At 37.5% G+C, this 17,266-nt stretch overlaps 1 protein-coding gene across 1 annotated transcript in view; it reads right to left on the bottom strand.

Annotated features, from left to right (window-relative positions):
* Positions 1-1,930: 1,930 nt before the first annotated feature.
* rnf145b (ring finger protein 145b) overlaps positions 1,931-17,266 on the bottom strand; it is a 33,610-nt gene continuing 18,274 nt past the window's right edge. The window contains exons 5-11 of the mRNA XM_055179805.2: positions 16,083-16,318; positions 12,187-12,362; positions 8,324-8,464; positions 7,725-7,907; positions 7,456-7,603; positions 4,527-4,883; positions 1,931-4,386 (exon numbers count right to left, since the gene is read on the bottom strand). Coding sequence (XP_055035780.2) covers positions 3,994-4,386; positions 4,527-4,883; positions 7,456-7,603; positions 7,725-7,907; positions 8,324-8,464; positions 12,187-12,362; positions 16,083-16,318 — 1,634 coding nt within the window. The 3' untranslated portion in view covers positions 1,931-3,993. The remainder of the gene's footprint in view (positions 4,387-4,526; positions 4,884-7,455; positions 7,604-7,724; positions 7,908-8,323; positions 8,465-12,186; positions 12,363-16,082; positions 16,319-17,266) is intronic.

Raw genomic sequence — 17,266 nt, forward strand, 5'->3', positions numbered from 1 at the left:
AATATTAATTTAGCTCTTTATCGACTACCCGGCCAAAATAAATATTAAGTTACATTTTATTATTTTTTCCTAATCTTGACATTTGTCAAATACAAAATGTTGCGCTTTCAGTTCAATACGAGTCACGCCCGCCCTATCAAAACATTATACACGAGTGCCATCGCGTGTTCAGACCTAAGATTACAACAGAATAGTATTACTCAAAACCAATCAAGCAATGCTGCATTACATTTTGTGCTTCTTTTATCACTGAACCTTGAGGGGGAAACAAATTAATTGCGCTTTTGAAGTACCTCATTTTGTATGTGAGAGTAACAACAGTTTGTAAACAACTGAAAAGACCGTCATTACTCAAAACTTTAGTCAGTAGTCAATTCCTGTAGTTCAGTTACCAGTGACTTAAAGATACACATTGATTAAAATTGAGATACCATTGAAACACCATAAACCATTTTATACGTTTGCGAATGTAAATCTGCTTGTATTTTTTCATCCTATTTGATTACCTCTATCTGGAATTCAGCCTTTTCTAAAACCCCCATATCCAGTATGCAGGATTTTATGAACGTCGTGGTACTTAAAATAAGGGAATTTTAACTTATTTTTTTGTCTATTTTTTAAAATATGATCATAATCAGTAACTATGTGTGATCAAAATTGTAAATATCTTGTAACTCAGTTACTAGGGCATGGCTAGGGTGGCCATTTGTGCCAGTTCCGCCGGACACTTCCAGAACATGTTTTCGGGTGCGTTCTCCGGAAGTCGCATTGCTCGACCGCATACGTCATCGAGGTTCTCACATTTCAGTTAAAATACATTAGAAATTAAGATTCATTTCTTTTAAGACATACAATCATTGTAGTTTCATTCTTACCTTGAAATGTAACGGTTGCTTTTCTGAAATGAAACCCGAAATATTAAACCTTGATGACGTATGCGGTCGACCAACGCGACTTCCGGAGAACGAACCCGAAAACATGTTCGGGACGTGTCCGGCGGAACTGGCACGAATGGCCACCCTAGGCATGGCACTACTAATGCTTACAACATACAATTAAAATAGCTTGAAGTCACTTTGTCAAATACACAAATGTAAATAAAGGTAAAAAGTAGGTGTGGGAAAAAATAATTTTGATTGATATTAAAGGCAGGGTGCATGATCTCTAAAAGCCAATGTTGACATTTGAAATCACCTAAACAAACACACCCCCTACCCCAATAAAATCTTGACCTTCTTTTGATAGACCCACCCCACACATACACAACCCAGGCAACGATGTCGGTTAGTAGACACGCCGCTTACTGCTGATTGGATACTGATTGGGAATGATTGGGAAGTGTGTTTTGGTACTCAGCCTGACTCCCTTTTCCAAAGTGTTTTTAAAAAATCATGCACCTCGCCTTTAAAGGAGATTTATTATGAAAATCTGACTTTCCATTTTTAAGTGCTATAATTGGGTCCCCAGAGCTTGTATCAACCTAGAAAATGTGAAAAAGAACAACCCAATAACTTAGTTGTGGTAAACCATTCTCTGCAAGCATTTGAAAAAATAAGTCTTGAAATTTGCCCCCCCCCCCTTGTGATGTCAGAAGGGGATAATACAGCCCCTTTAATCTGCACTATCCAATCACGGCACTGCCATTTAGTGCAGAGATCAACTAATTTGTATTTTAAAGGACACACCCAAAAACGGCACATTTTTGCCCAAAGTGACAATTTTAATAATGATATAATAAATTATCTATATGGTATTTTGAGCTAAAACTTCACATACACACTAGGGGGACACCAAAGATTTATTTTACATCCTGTAAAATGTGCCCTTTAAAAGAGGAATCATAATTAAACATCTTATTGTATCATTAAGCTGTAAAATTCAACACCAGCTTAAACAGATCGTTAAAAACAAGAAAACACTCTCGAGTCTGTTCTAGCTGCATTGCCATTTTATTTACTTTCAAAAAAAATTGTGCAAAAATCATCAAGTACAGAGCTGCTTTTCAAATGGCATTTATGTTTGCTCATACATTGAATGTATTCATCCACACAAACGTGCCATTTTAAATAAGTCACTTAAAGGAAGATCAGCACAAACACACTCGGTGTCCTTAGATCAATCCCACTCATCCCAGTGTTCACACGATCACAGACACTTCATAAGGTTCACTGCTGCTTTAACACTGTATGGCATATCAAAAACATGAATATACAAAGGAATATATTTGCCTGTATATGTACAAACATTAATATCGAGCTATACTTCATTTGCTCAACATTTGTAGAGCCCAACAAGGAAATAACAGAGTATACACTATTATTCACTATAAATATTAGTGCAAACACATAGCATGGCATGACATCTCTGGCAAACGAAATGGAGTGACAGCTAAGAAAATGATGGTGAAACTATGTCTGCTTTCAATGTCGGTTTTAGTCCACAGCAACGCTTAAATTTGAATCGCATAAACATTTCAGAAACTGCTACAAAATTTCACCCCGAAATAAAATGATACTTTTGCTTGACATTTAAAGCACATAATATTAAAATCATATTAATGCAGCATGATTTAAATTTCAAAAGGTAATGAATTGCAGTAATTGGCTGTGATTAATTGTCAAGAAATTATCACAATACAATTTTTATTTAATTTTGGGGTGAAATATAACCTTGACGCGTTTTGGTGAGATTCAACCTGTAAGCTATACGCTGAAACAAACACTCATAAAATGATCTTAAAGGGATAGTTCACCCAAATATACAATTTTCTTATCATTTACTTACCCTCATGTTGTTACAAACCTGTATAAATGTCTTTATTCAGAACACAAGAGAATATATTTAAATAAAGTTTGTCATGAGCACCATTCCCTTCCATAGTAGGAAATAAAGAATACTATGGAAGTGAATGGTGCTCGAGATCGGTTTGGGTACATTCTTAAAAATGTCTTCTTTTGTGATCATCAGAATAAATAAATATATACAGGTTTGTAATACATATGATTTTTGAGAATTTTCATTTTTGGGTGAGCTACCCCTTTAAATGGAGCATCCATCCTAAAATGTTTGTATGTGATTGTCTAATTACTAAATATTCATCTGTTAAAACCAGAAAATAGATTTAGTCTAAACAGTCTGCAATATGCTTGTTAAGATGTTCACTTCTAAGAATCAAGCAAACTGCCAAACTGACAAGTTCACGCTACGACAACTTTAACATGATTTTTGACACGTGACAAAAATATATAGGATGAGAAAGCCTGGTGTCAAACATCCTTTTAAAATTTGGGGTAATAAAAGGAAGCTCACTGTGATAAAACATAATGACCGGGTGCAATGGCACTTTAAATAACATATTTTCAGTTTCCCTTTTTTAAGGGGGGGTCTCTCCAGTAGCTTATTTAAAGGGACAGGTACCATTTTAAATACGCGCATTTCTTATTTCCAACAAACTAAATAGATCATGTACAGCTTATGAAGCATGAATAGTATATTATCTCCAAGTTCATGTTTTGGTTGGACGCATGAAAATGATTTTTGACCAATAAAAAATGAAATGTCTCGACCTGCAACAATGTAAACAGATCATACAAAATACGATCAAAGTCGATGCATCCGTGAAGTTGTTTAGCGGAACAGCGAACAGTGACAGGGATTATTTCGAGCTCCAAAATGATAACACTAAAGCAGTCTTTAAGACTCGTATGCTAAATACCTCTGAAGTTATTTTCTTTCCAACATAGCTCTGAAATACCATACATTCAAATGGTGAATGATGTCACAAAGCCCTGACATCCGCAAATGGTGCTTGAGAGGATAATGACTGTTTAAAGCTCATTCACGTAAAAAAGAGCACTCTGAACCTCCTGCTTTAATCTCCTAGAGAGACGTGTCAAACAAGGTGTCAGAATTACACTGAACTAACCCTTGAACCATCTACTAATAGTAGTCCTCGCTGTAAGCAATTTGAAGGTGTATGGTGTGACCTAACTATTATAGCGCTGCACTTTGCTCATGACGTAGACAAGCTGACGTAGACCATGAAGCCTCGCCATCCAGATCACCAGATGGACCGGTGCTACTCTCTTTTCCTGATGCATCACATTCTTTGGATGGGGATTGCAAACTCTCAGTTGAGTTATTTTCAGTGTCCTCTTCGTTCAGCAGCTCTGCCTGTGGTTCGCCCTGCTCCGCCTCCACCTGTGCTGGATTCTGATTGGCTGGTGTAGCGTCTTGCGTTGCAGCACCCGGAGCGCTGGGTGCCTGTAGCTGGTTTTTGAGCTGGCCGTGACAGAGCGGACAGGTCTCCTGTACATATAGCCACTTCTTCAGACAGGTGGCGTGGAAGAAGTGGCTGCAGGGTGTGATGACAGCGCACTTCATATCCTACAGTTGAAGAAGGGATGTGAAAATGTTAGAGGTATGAAGCAATGTGCAAATTTAACGGTATTTCAGACTTTCATGCTTATAATCTTATCATTTGATTATGAGACATTAATTTGGATGTCACTTTAACACCTTATTACCTGAAAGCAGATGGAACAGATATCATTATGCTGCTGTAGTTGTAATGTTGAAGCTGTGGGCATGTTTTGGATCTTGTGGACTGCATCTCTGCGCAACAGGAAGCTCTGCCAGCCCAGTTGTGCTCTTAGCCACACGTTATAATAAGAGTGAACCAGGATGATGGTGGAGCCCATTACAGTCCATTCCCCAAACAGGGTTTCAGAAACGCCATAGGCCACCACACATACTGCCACCAGAAACTCCAGAAGTCGATAGGTCCCGTTGACACAGTAGATAACTTCATCCATGTTCTCAACTGGAGTTTTACGAAACTCCTCCACCATGAAGAGCACGTAGATGAGAAGCGTGCCAAGAACCTGAAAAAGATATACCAGAAAGTAAATAAAACTAAAATGCATCTTATCTGCTTTTTTAATGAAAATCTCTTGTCATCCAAGCTGTTTATGTCTTTCTTTGTTCAGTTAGTAGAAATTAAGTTTTTTGAGGAAAACATTCCATGATTTTTCTCCATATAGTGGACCTCAACAGTTTCAATGCAGTTTAAAATTACAGTTTTAATGAAGCTTCAAATGGCTCTAAACGATCCCAACCAAGGCATAAGGGAGACGGTTTCAGCAGTAACAACATAAACAAGCGGCTGTCGCGGTCCACACGTAACTTCCGGTAAACTCCGCTAAGAATAAATACAACAAAGTACTTTAAACATAGTTTATTTATATAACAAGCAAAAAAAACATACGTAGGGTACCTAGGAAACCAAAACATTTGTTATTTTCGATGAGGTATTTGTTCCAGAGTTCAGTTTAGCAAATAGTCAGACCATTAAAAAACTGAAACCGGAAGTAAAAGTCGGACCAGACGCTTATCGCGTCACCACACGTGCGTCCTATGAAATGGTCTATAAAGCGAAATGATCGTCATTTTAAATAAAAATATGTACTTTTAAACCACAACTTCTTATCTTGTGCTAGCTGTGTGATGAGCATCTTATGTTATCACGTCGAAAGGTCATGTATGACGTATGTGAAACTACCGCTCCAGTGTTAACAAGTTTGGAGAAAGAGGACCTTTTCGACGTTGTTGTATGTGGAATGAAACTAGTTCATGTCTTTGTGTCAGTTTATATAAATGGTCCGCAAGTGTGCGTTTCACATATGTAATGCCGTGCAAAACGAGAAGTTGTGGTTAAAAAGTACATTATTTTGCGATCGTTTCGCTAGATAAGAGCCTTAAGGGCCGTTCACATTATAACAATAACTATAACGTTAACTATAACGATGACTATATTAGCGTCCACATTATAACGATAACTTTATGCTAATTCGCTCACGCACGGGGCACTCGCACAAATACTTGCCTTTAATGACATTAACTTTTATTGGATATTTCTTGTAATAAAAACTTTTGCAATTGTTTACATGTCACTGAATATGTAAATATTCCGTTCTTCTTGCATTTACACAGCGGGTAACCAGCAGATGTCCTCAACACGCTGTTTCTTGTTTTCTAGAACCTAGTTTGTGTAATCTAAAAAGTTAATACCTTTTGGCGTAATCAGTGTGGTAGGAAAAAAGCATTACGTAGTACAGCAACTGCATCAGCGCTGGCATCAGCGCTGGATACCTGAGGTAATTTAATGTTATAGACCTCCACATTGAGCTTTTCCACTGTCATTTGAAGTGCATGTGCATTTGAAATTCAAATAGATTTGATTGGCTGTCAATGGCTTATCGTTCATCAGGTGGGGAAAAAAGTCACTTCGAAAGTGATCCCAACGACATCGTTTGTTGTTTCGTTATCGTTGTAGTCATGATGTGAACTACGTTTTTGTCTTTAATATGAAACAATTTTCAAAATATTTTATAGTTATAGTTAGCGTTATCGTTATAATGTGAACGGCCCTTTATTCCTTGGTTAGGATCGTTTAGAGCCCTTTGAAGCTGCATTGAAGTTGTAAGCGGTTGAGGTCCACTATATGAAGAAAAATCCTGGAATGTTTTCCACGGAAAAACTTTTATTTCTTCTAAACTGAACAAAGAAAGACATCAACATCTTGTATGACTTGGGATTTTCGGGAATAATCCTTTAAGAATCTAATGTCGCTTTTCCATTGCATAGTACCCCACAGTTTAGGTCGAGTCAGGTCAGCTCACCTCACTTTGGCTTGGTTAGCTTTTCCATCAAGTTTAGTAACACTTCGGATTGGGAGAGATTATAGGCGTGTCATAATATTTGTGCTGCCTACTGCTGTGACATCATACAAGTGAGAGCTTTGTTGGAATGCTAAACATCCCCCATACATTCATTTATTTATCAGTCCGCCACAAAATTAAAATTGACCACCAGAAATAGATGTTTGCATGTCTTTTTTATTACTACCTCTGTCTCACATGACAGTTTCTGTACAAAGACAGTGTGGCGTCAGTCGACGTGCTCCGCTGAACCTTATTTAAGTTGCATTTAAACTGCAAGTCTGGAAAAAAACTGGTAGGTTGTCCCTTTTACTTAACCTGTGGATGTTTTTCATCACAAGTTTGGGATCTTACACCAAAGCACAGATGACAACAGGTTTACTCGAGACAGCACAAGCTAGCACGAAGGTAAAGCTAATCTTTTATATTATCGCAATGACGCTGGTAGTGACGATTCTCTCAGACCAATCAGTGATCTACAGTGTTTTCATGTCATGATTTGGCATCAGCTCGGAACCCCAACCAAGGTTGTACAAAAAAAAGTATTGGCTACTACGTACAGCACCCAGTGGAAAAGCCAGCAAAAGTAAGCTGACCTGACCCAAACCGTGGGGTACAATGCAATGGAAAATGCTAATTCACTTCAAACCATCAAATGAATTGATGTTGTGCCACTGTATCTGTAAACCAAACATGACACGGCCATAGTTTCTATCTGTTGCGTTTACGTGTGTACCTGAAGTGAGGTGAGGATGCTGGAGGAGATGATTATGAGCAGCCAGAAGTCCATGCGGAAGAACTGACAGATCATGTAAGCCATATAAGCAGGGAAGACCAGCAGGAACAGACACAGACTCACAGCTCTGAAGTGTTTCCACAGGCTCCTACAAGAACAAAGACATGCAGAAAGGTTTACCCTACAAGTCCGCAGAAAAGTTTCCTGCAAATGATACACTTTCATGTTATTCAGCATTGCAATGTGAATGTTGCAGCAATGGGTCTTACTTGTCTCTGGATGCCCCAAGTGCCAGAACTATGGGGTCAGCAATCTCCAGCATTGACTGCAGAATGGAAGCCACCACGATGAAGAGGATGATGCTGAGGAGGAAGGCTCTGTGAATGACCTGCAGCTCAATGAGACCGGTCTGAACAGCCAAGATCAAGAGTGTGATGCCCTCAGTCATGCCCCTGGAAATGAAAAAAGCCCATGAAGGATGAGATTTTGTGAAGTATTGTATCTTCTACAAACACTAAAACAACAGAAATGTTGCACACTCCCATTCAAAAGCTAATGGGCACACATTCATTTTTTTATTATTTACTTTTTTATTTACCACATTAGAATAATATTTTTATATACATTTTTAAAATCAAAAGTTTTAACTGTTAACATTATTTATTGCACATTGAACTAACATGAATAACTGTATTGGCATCAACTAACATTAATAAAGAATAATACATGCTGAAAAACCATATTGCTCATTGTTAGTTCATGTTAATGTTAATGTTAACATATACAACCTTTTATCAAGTATAAAGTGTTACCTATTATTTGATCCAAGTCATCCATTTCAACAACTTCTAATATATTGATTTCTCACCTGTGCATGGTATTGTCATTCATAAAAGCTCTGTAGCCCTGCAGGTAGAACTTGCAGAGGGTAAGGACGCCCAGCGCCACAAAAGATACAGTGAAGACCAGACCCAGCAGAGAGTATGGTGTACTACAGCACTCCGCCATACTGCAAAAAAGACACAAACGTCTAATTTTTTCAGTCACTATATACTATGCTATGCAGCGCTGCACCTTTACATCTACTTTTACAAACACCTAAAATTCCCCCGTGGTTAAAATCAAGTTATATTGTTGTTTATACGTCTATGTTTTTTTATGTCACAAACATATAACCAATTATATCACAGCTGAGCAAGAGGATCATTAGTTCGAGCCATAGATATCACGTATGCATGCAGACTTGGCGTTAAAACATTCGCAGAACTGCTGCTTCAGCTCTGCTTCTGTGATGCTCACAAGTGCTGCTCACATGTGCACGGTGAATGCTCTACCCTGTTAACATCAACAATAAAAGAATTAGCGTGGTAAATGCGCAGTTCACATATGCATTGTATAATATATCCATACATTTTCAGCAAATAACACCCTGCTGATTTTACTTATTACTCCATGACTGAAAAAACGACTTTTAAAAATAACCAAAGCTTTTATTACAAAAATAACCATTTCAATAAATAAAAAAACAACCCAAACTTTTTTAACATCAATCTTGAACTGGTGGTCCTCTACCTCCGCTTACAGTTTTCTGCTTACAAGTTCCACCATGTAAATAGAAAATCCATCATGGCACATGCGCAACTAACTTTTGAAGGGCTAAGCAATGCGATTAAGTAGAGGCAAGAAAGTTGGGCTGAATTTGGGCCGATTTGTCCCCTTATGGCAATCCTAGGTAAAGTCCCGATCATTTTCGTGAATGAACCGATTATCTTATTAGATTTTCCTTTGGTGCACAGTGTATTAAGAGCGTCTGACTCTGCTTGGAAGCACGTTGAGCCGCTTCGATCGCAAATATATAACATGAACCCCGAGGATAAAAACACAACGCAGATTGTCACGTGGAACGAAAAGATACCCAATCAGAACGCGAGCTGATGTAAGACGAAACCATAACAACTACAGATGGACATCAAAGATGTAAAAAGCAGTCCATGTATTAATGCTTTTTCTTTACGCCTGTTGTTCGCCATATTTGTTTACAGTTTTTTTTACTTGTTTGTTTACACGCTTGGCTGCGAGAGACATCTCTAGATCTCCGAACACAAGATGTCCTGTGTTGTCAGTGAAGACTTGCGTTGTTTGTGAAGTTAAAGGAATGGGGCCAAGCCAAACGCTATCGAAGCGTCGCAGCGCGCTCCAGCCCTTACGTGCACGCACACAGATGATAGAGGGATGCATCAACAATTCCCAGTCAAGGCAACAACACACTTCAACACTGAAAATGAGTAGACCATTCCTTTAATGGTGGTGTATGGTGTGCTGTCATTACCACATAGTGGTACTCCATACACTATAGGAACAAACGTGTTAAATCGCCTAATTTTTTTTCATCATGTTTGTGGACTCTTAACATTTTGAAAATTTGATACGATTTTACTTAGGTGTTTTACTCGCATATTGATAGGTCTGCATATACTAAATGAGGCAATGGCGTGGAGTTACATTCAAGCTGTTTTGAAGAAATAGAAGAAAATTATGAAATTACTGACACAGGAAAAACTTTATAATGCTATAATGATGCTCAAATATGAGTTTAGAGTGATAAAATGATCGACTACAGGTGGACTCTGCTCCAAAGCTTGCTAAGCGGTTTCACAGTCTACATAGGCAGTTAGTTTCTCGTCTCAGTCCTAAGCGAAATGAAACCTTATAAATCTGAGACTCTCTTAATGGCCAGCAACTCTATTAATGGTCATTTAAATGTGGCACATAAATAGCACTGCTCAGTGGAGACATAACTAATGCTCACAATTTTTTATTTATTAAAACTAAATGTATATGTATACACTTTAGTTAAAGGGATAGTTCACAATTTGTTTTTAAGTGTGTCATCATTTATTCACCCTCAAATTGTTTCACACCTGTATACACCTCCTCGTTACAATACAAAGGAAGATATTTTGAAGAATGTTGTAACCAAGTAGATCTGGGGCACCATTGACTTCCATAGTAGGTAAAAATAATTAATTAGCATTTATCAAATTATCTTCATTTGTGTTCAGCAGAGCAAAGAAATGTATACAGGTGCGAAACAACCTGAGGGTAAGTAAATGATGACAGAATTAGGGCTGCATAACAACCAATCGCAACCAATCGTTTGCAAAACAAAAGCCCCCGTTTACATCATATATGTGTGTGCATTGTGTATAATAATTATATAACTATATATAAATACACACACGTGTAATTTTAAGAAACAAATGTGTGTATTTAAGTATTTATATTTATATACAGTATAATATAAATTACATATAAATAGAAGAATGTATATACACATGAAAGTATTTCTTAAAGGAATAGTCCATTTTCCCAAAAGAAAAATCCAGATAATCCACTCACCACCATGTCATCCAAAATGTTGATGTCTTTCTTTGTTCAGTCGAGAAGAAACTATGTTTTTTGAGGAAAACATTGCAGGATTTCTCTCACCCCAATGGACCAATAAAGCCCAACATTCAATACTCAACCCAACACTCAACAGTTTTCTCAACGGAGCCTCAAAGGACCACAAACGATCCCAAACGAGGCATAAGGGTCTTAACTAGCGAAACGATTATCACTCTTGACAAGAAAAATAAAAAACATCCACCTTCAAACCACAACCTCTCGCCCAGGTCCGATCCTGTGATACGCCAGCGTGACCCCACGCAAACGCGTAGTGACGCAGAGAGGTCACGTGTTACAAATATAAAACGCACATTTGCGGACCATTGTAAACAATAAACTGACACAAAGACATTAGTTAGAATCATTCGACATACAACAACGTAGGAATGGTCCTCTTTCTCAACACTTGTAAACACTGGGGCGGAGTTTTCGCGTTCGTCCTCTGTGACCTCTTGACGTGATGACGTATTGCGTGGGGTCACGCTGGCGCATCACAACCGGACCTAGACGTGAAGTTGTGGTTTAAAAGTGCATATTTTTTTATTTTTCTTGTCAAAAATGACAATCGTTTCCCTATATAAGACCTCGTTTGGGGTCGTTTATAATCCTTTGAAACTCCGTTGAAAAAAATTTTTAAGTGTTGAGCCAAGTATCAAGTGTTGGGCTCCACTAAAGTCCCTCAAATGAGAAAAATCCTGCAATGCTTTCAAAAAAAAAAACCCATAATTTCCTCTCGACCGAACAAAGAAACACATCAATACACACACATATATGATGCAAACAAAAACTCCCATTCTGCAAACAACCAGTTGCGATTAGTTGTTATGCAGCCCTAGACAAAATTGTCTTTTTTTCTTTGTTACTTTTTCTTTGTAGAGCATGCAATAGTCATCACACACTTTTGTTGTATTAAACACGTCATTACAAACATATCCACACACACAATAAAATCTGACGTATCTGCTGTGACTAGTCAGGGTGTGTCCTAGAGGTTAACACACTACTAGAATGACACTATAACTGCCTGTGACCTTAAACCTTTAAAAGTGACAAACAAGTCATCCATCATGTGCTACTCTTAGAAAGGTTTTGGTTGTTAGTTCTTTTGGAACAGAGCCAAAGTTTTTCTTCACATAGTCAAACTATCTGCTGCTTTAGATTTCAGCCGAGTGACCAAAAATAAAATAAAAACTCGACAAAGCCAGTCCCACAAAGGTAAGAAAACAAGGAGTTAAATTATGTTAACAATGAATCTACAGGCCTGTGATATGCGTGTTGACTGACCTAGTAAGGAAGAGGAAGATCAGCCTCTCACGGGAGGGCGGCTGGTCACGCGTGCTGAAGTAGGTGTAGATCTGCAAAGCGAACAGCACCAGCCAGAAGCACATAAAGAGCACAGGCAGAACCAGCTGATTCCACAGAGACATGCCTAGAGCCAGCAAACCATACACCTCCACCACCTGCATAACACAAGAAAACAAAACAGAGAAATCAGCCGATGTCATACAGAAGGTTCATGCATTCAGCACCGTGCATCTGCCATTACAATAAAAGTATTTGAAAAAGCTTAAAAATAAGTTAAGAAATATTTCTACTTATACATAGTTAGGTGCAAATCTGCTGATATAATTTTATACAAGCTGGATTGAAAACTGCTACAATCCAGCAAAACAATGCAAAAAAAACACTGCGTAATGTGACTTATAAAGCTGATGTGGTGTGTTTAAATACCGTATTTTCGGGATTATAAGTCAAACTTTTTTCATAGTTTGGTGGGTCCTGGAACTTGAAGTCAGGTGCGACTTATAAGTCAAAATTAATTCATATGAACCAAGAGAAACCATTACCATCTGCTCTATGCTGCTCCTGAATTTATGTAATTTAATGAATTCAGTGATGCGGAAAGACTTTGGGACCTTTTTAAACTTGATTTGGCTTGTTGTGTTAATTTAGCCTATTCAGCCTCCCAGGTATGTTCTGTAGTGTATCGTGTAAATAACTGTTTATGTTACTTTAACATGTACGGACACCCATTTAGCCTGCTGTTCTGTCTATTGTTTAGTTGAATAACTTGCCTTTCCAGAAAAAATGTCTGTTCTTCGGCTTGGATTTTGTGAAATAATTTTCTAAATAAACGTGACGTATATTCCAGTGTGACTTATATTTGTTTTTTCCTCTTCAAAATGCATTTTTGAATGATGCGACGACTTGTACTCCGGAGCGACTTATAGTCCGGAAAATATGGTAGTTTTGCTATTTTTTTATTTGGTAAATGAAAAATATTTGCTTAATTCTGTGCTACTTGAGTATTAAAGCAACACTATGTAGTTTTTTACCTTTAAATAATGTCTCTAAAATTATTTCAGTGATAGAACAACTTTTAACTGGACAAATTGTACTGTTGCTGCAACCTGAGCAGCCTCCTAGCTGCTACAAGCACACTCTGAATGTGGCGGTGGAGGGTAGGAAACACAGCCCCGCCCCTTCCCCTGCCTGCAGAAGAGTGTCTGATACCAGGCACTGTTGCGCTTTTAACCACATGGGGGAGCTGTAAGTCATTTTTACATGGAAACTACATAGTGTTGCTTTAACACTATTGCATTTTCAGAAGTCGCAAGACTAGAAAATAAAACAAACTTTTAGTAAAAAAAAACATTAAAATCACATTTCTTTCACAATTTTGTTTAAAGGGGAGGTTTAATGCTATTTCATGCATTCTGACTTATTAACACAGTTTAAGAGTTGTAGTCCTCATGCTAAACATAAGCAAAGTGTCAAAAAAGCAGTTGAGCTTGTAACAGAGAATTTCTGAGCCAAACTCACGCCTCCTTTTCCTACAAGTTTCGGAAAGTTTTTTTTCAAATGGGGGTATCAGTTACGACTGATTGACCCCATATTCCTTTTATGGGCCTTTACCCTCAGAAAAGCACACTGGCTCTGCACGTCAAGTGAGAGCGAAAACGCGCATTAGCATTGCTCCGTCGAATAGAAGTCACCGCCACCGGTATCACTGCACAGCACGCGACAACTTTGTTTTAGTGTTTTTGGATTTAAGGAGAAGAAAACCTTATTTAGCTTTCCCTGTCTTAAGACAACAGTGGATGCAGTTCATTTTTTTCCGGACTGCAACGTAATTGCAAATGAGTTTGGTTGTTCCCTGGCTGTATTTCAGAGAGGATTGCTTTACAAACAAGGCTCAGTTTGACGCCGGATTTTACACGTTTTTACAACTATTGGAGCGGTCAAAACTTTAAAAATCCCATTTAGGAGTCACAACCACAGGCATAAGTAATTCAAAATCTCACGTGTTTTGATTACATGCACGTATGCGCGATTACAATGTAAACAACACCAACAACAGCACTTTGTACTGCATTTACAACATTTACACCTTTTAAAACGGGCAAATGCAGTTAAAACCTGGATTATGTTGCTTTTTTATTAAAATAGCGGATAAACAAGCAAGGATTAATTACCTGATAGAGACGTCGTGCTGTAATCGTTGCTGCTATTGTTCCTGTTCGTCCATTACTGACTAAGTATCCGATTCTGGATCATATTTATAATGTAAGGCTGGTTATTTAAAAAAAAAGTTTTTTAAAGTTTGAATTCCATCTATGTCGGCTGTAATTCCAAAAGTAGTATCCGAAGCTGCGCGTACTCGTAACTCTTCAGATCCGCCTACCGCACGCCTTCAAGTGTTCGACCTTTTACGCCAAAAATCGGAAAGGCTGTTTTTTTTTCGTTTATAAATCTGACAAAACGAAAGACTCTTTGGACATATGAATGATGAAATACTACTCTATATATAAGCAAGATTAACATTAGATTGGCAAAAACGTCTTGTGTTATGTCAGCTTTAATTGTTAATTACTTACAAAATTAAAATATATGAAAACCTCAGATTCAAAAGCCGGTAAATGTCACATTTCACATGTCAAAAATGAGATAATGACATTAAAGGGTTAAAGAAAACATTTTTTGGAATGCATTAAACTTTTGTGAAAATCATAAAAAATGTTGGTGCTGGCTGGCAACCTTGGTGGGGGGAAAGAGTTAATGAAAAGGCTCATTTACAAGAAACATGTCAGACGCACTAAGCTGGTTTTGCATCTGAGCTCTTCATATGTCAATATTTAACATGTACACCATTTTGCTAGATGTAAACCATAAGTAGGTGTATAGGAGAAGACAATGAAGGACAAATATATATCTAATAATATCTTTTAGAAGCAACGTTTTGATCGTATGATCTTCATCAGGCATCAGACGTAAACCAAAAAGTCCAAAAGCACTTCCTGTTTCAGTTTTTTTTTATTCACATATATAACTATGTCTTAAATATGTTTGTTCTAAATGTTTGGTTGTAATGCTTGTGTTAAAAAACTGAGTGCTTGCTTAGTTACCAGTGTTGTTTTCATCTTGCAAAATGATCTATTTTTTTGAAGCCTAAAACCTACATTCCCAGTTCACTCTTACTGCATTAAAAATAAAACAAAAAAGACGAATTCCACAGAAGATTGAACAAAGTCATACATTGTAAAACATTATTAGGGTGAGTAATGATGACACTTATTATTAGGTAAACTAATCCATTAAAACCAACTCAACTGTGTTGAACAATTTACCTGAAAGGTTAAGGCATTACTGAGCTTGAACAAAAAAATGTTTATTTAAAATAAAAATAAAAAGTATTAGGGCTGCATAATTAATTGTATTTTTATTATGATATTATGTATTTTTATTATGATATTATTATTTATTGCGATATGTGCGCCTCACGGTTAATTGATAAAAATCTGTTGCGGTAATGATGTGAAAAGACCAAGCCCAAAACAGACGGTCTAAAATCAAGCAATGTGTTTGTTTGTTGTTATAGGCAGAGACAGAGTAAACGAAATTGATGACGGATAGCATCTGATGTGAAAGCCTCTAATTTGTCATTCACCTTGAATGAACAAGTGCAGAACTACATACGTTACGTTAGTTACCAAAAAAGGGTCATTGTAAGTATAAAGGCATATCATGGTCTTGTAAAGTGTAATAAAAATACCAGAATAGAATTCTTCACTTAAAAAGTTAAAACGCTCAAAAGTTTAAACAAAATAACCGTGATTATCGTTTGCCCTGTTATCGTGCAGCCCTAAGAAGTATTATAACCAAACAACGTGAAGTCATACCTGCGCCAGCTCTCTGTAAGCAGTTTTGGCCAGATTGTATGGCACCAGCAGGTTGGAGGCCAGAAAGTAAAGCACCTCCAGACCAGTAAAGATCATAGCAAATCGATTGATGAAGACGATGGTCTCCAGGGGCACGAGGCAAAGTCTGGCCACTAGGGGGAGCAGGTGTGCAGAAAACAACCAGATCTGCTTTGTCTGCATGACACAGGAACACAGCGTACACACCACAAGCTGACCTAAGGGAGAAGATAACCTTATTGAACAAACACAAACATACACACTAAACATAATACAAAGCACAAACACACCCAAATCTTTTTAAAAGACTTTCATTATACTGTATCCAGTAGGGTGTTCACAACGTGACCTGTTTTGTGAGTTGACATGGCAAACAGCAGACACAATAATACGTAACTAGCTTAAATACACATGCATTGCAGTACTGACTCTAAAATGTAGAAATGCCTGTTAACTGTTAACAGGGAAGTAACTTGTATAAAAAAAAATTGTTTTACTCGAGCAAACACTGGTCTAGCCTGAAGTGTCTTTTGATATTCAAATGCATAATAATTTACATATTTTTCTGAATATTAAGTGACACTCCAACTGAATTCTGCTTAGCAGTTAATTCACCAACAGTCATTCTCATTCATCTATCCCTAAACCAGCATCTATCTGTAGATAAAGGATTTTTAAAAGTCAGTTAGTTGTTATTATAAAATAAACCCACGCAGGGTGGTCAGGACACTGACGCAATGTACAGCTTTCCACAGTATCTCAAAATGAATCAGGTTGTATAATTTCAGCTATATAATTATAATTACTCACCAAACTTTTGATGCAAAATAACTACTTAAAGTGACACCATGTAATTTTTCAACCTTCATAATAAATTTTCAAGACCCTTGTGGTAGTACATCGACTTTAAATAGGTTGAATGACATGTCTACCATAGCCTGACGGGGTCTGTATCGCCTTTACTCGTATTTGAAAACTTAGGGTTTCTGGTAGTAACTAGAGCACAAAAAAAACTACGAAATTCGACTGCTTTACGGCATACGTCACTTCCTCCACACAATTTGTTTCTAACATGATTTTGCTGGAGGCTTACTTAAGGAATGTAGAGAGCAGCTTCTATTATGTGACTCTGTGGTACAGTCTTTAGTGACACGAACCTATGACAC

Source organism: Misgurnus anguillicaudatus, chromosome 9 (genome assembly GCF_027580225.2).
Source record: "Misgurnus anguillicaudatus chromosome 9, ASM2758022v2, whole genome shotgun sequence".
In the NCBI taxonomy this organism is placed as follows: domain Eukaryota; kingdom Metazoa; phylum Chordata; class Actinopteri; order Cypriniformes; family Cobitidae; genus Misgurnus; species Misgurnus anguillicaudatus.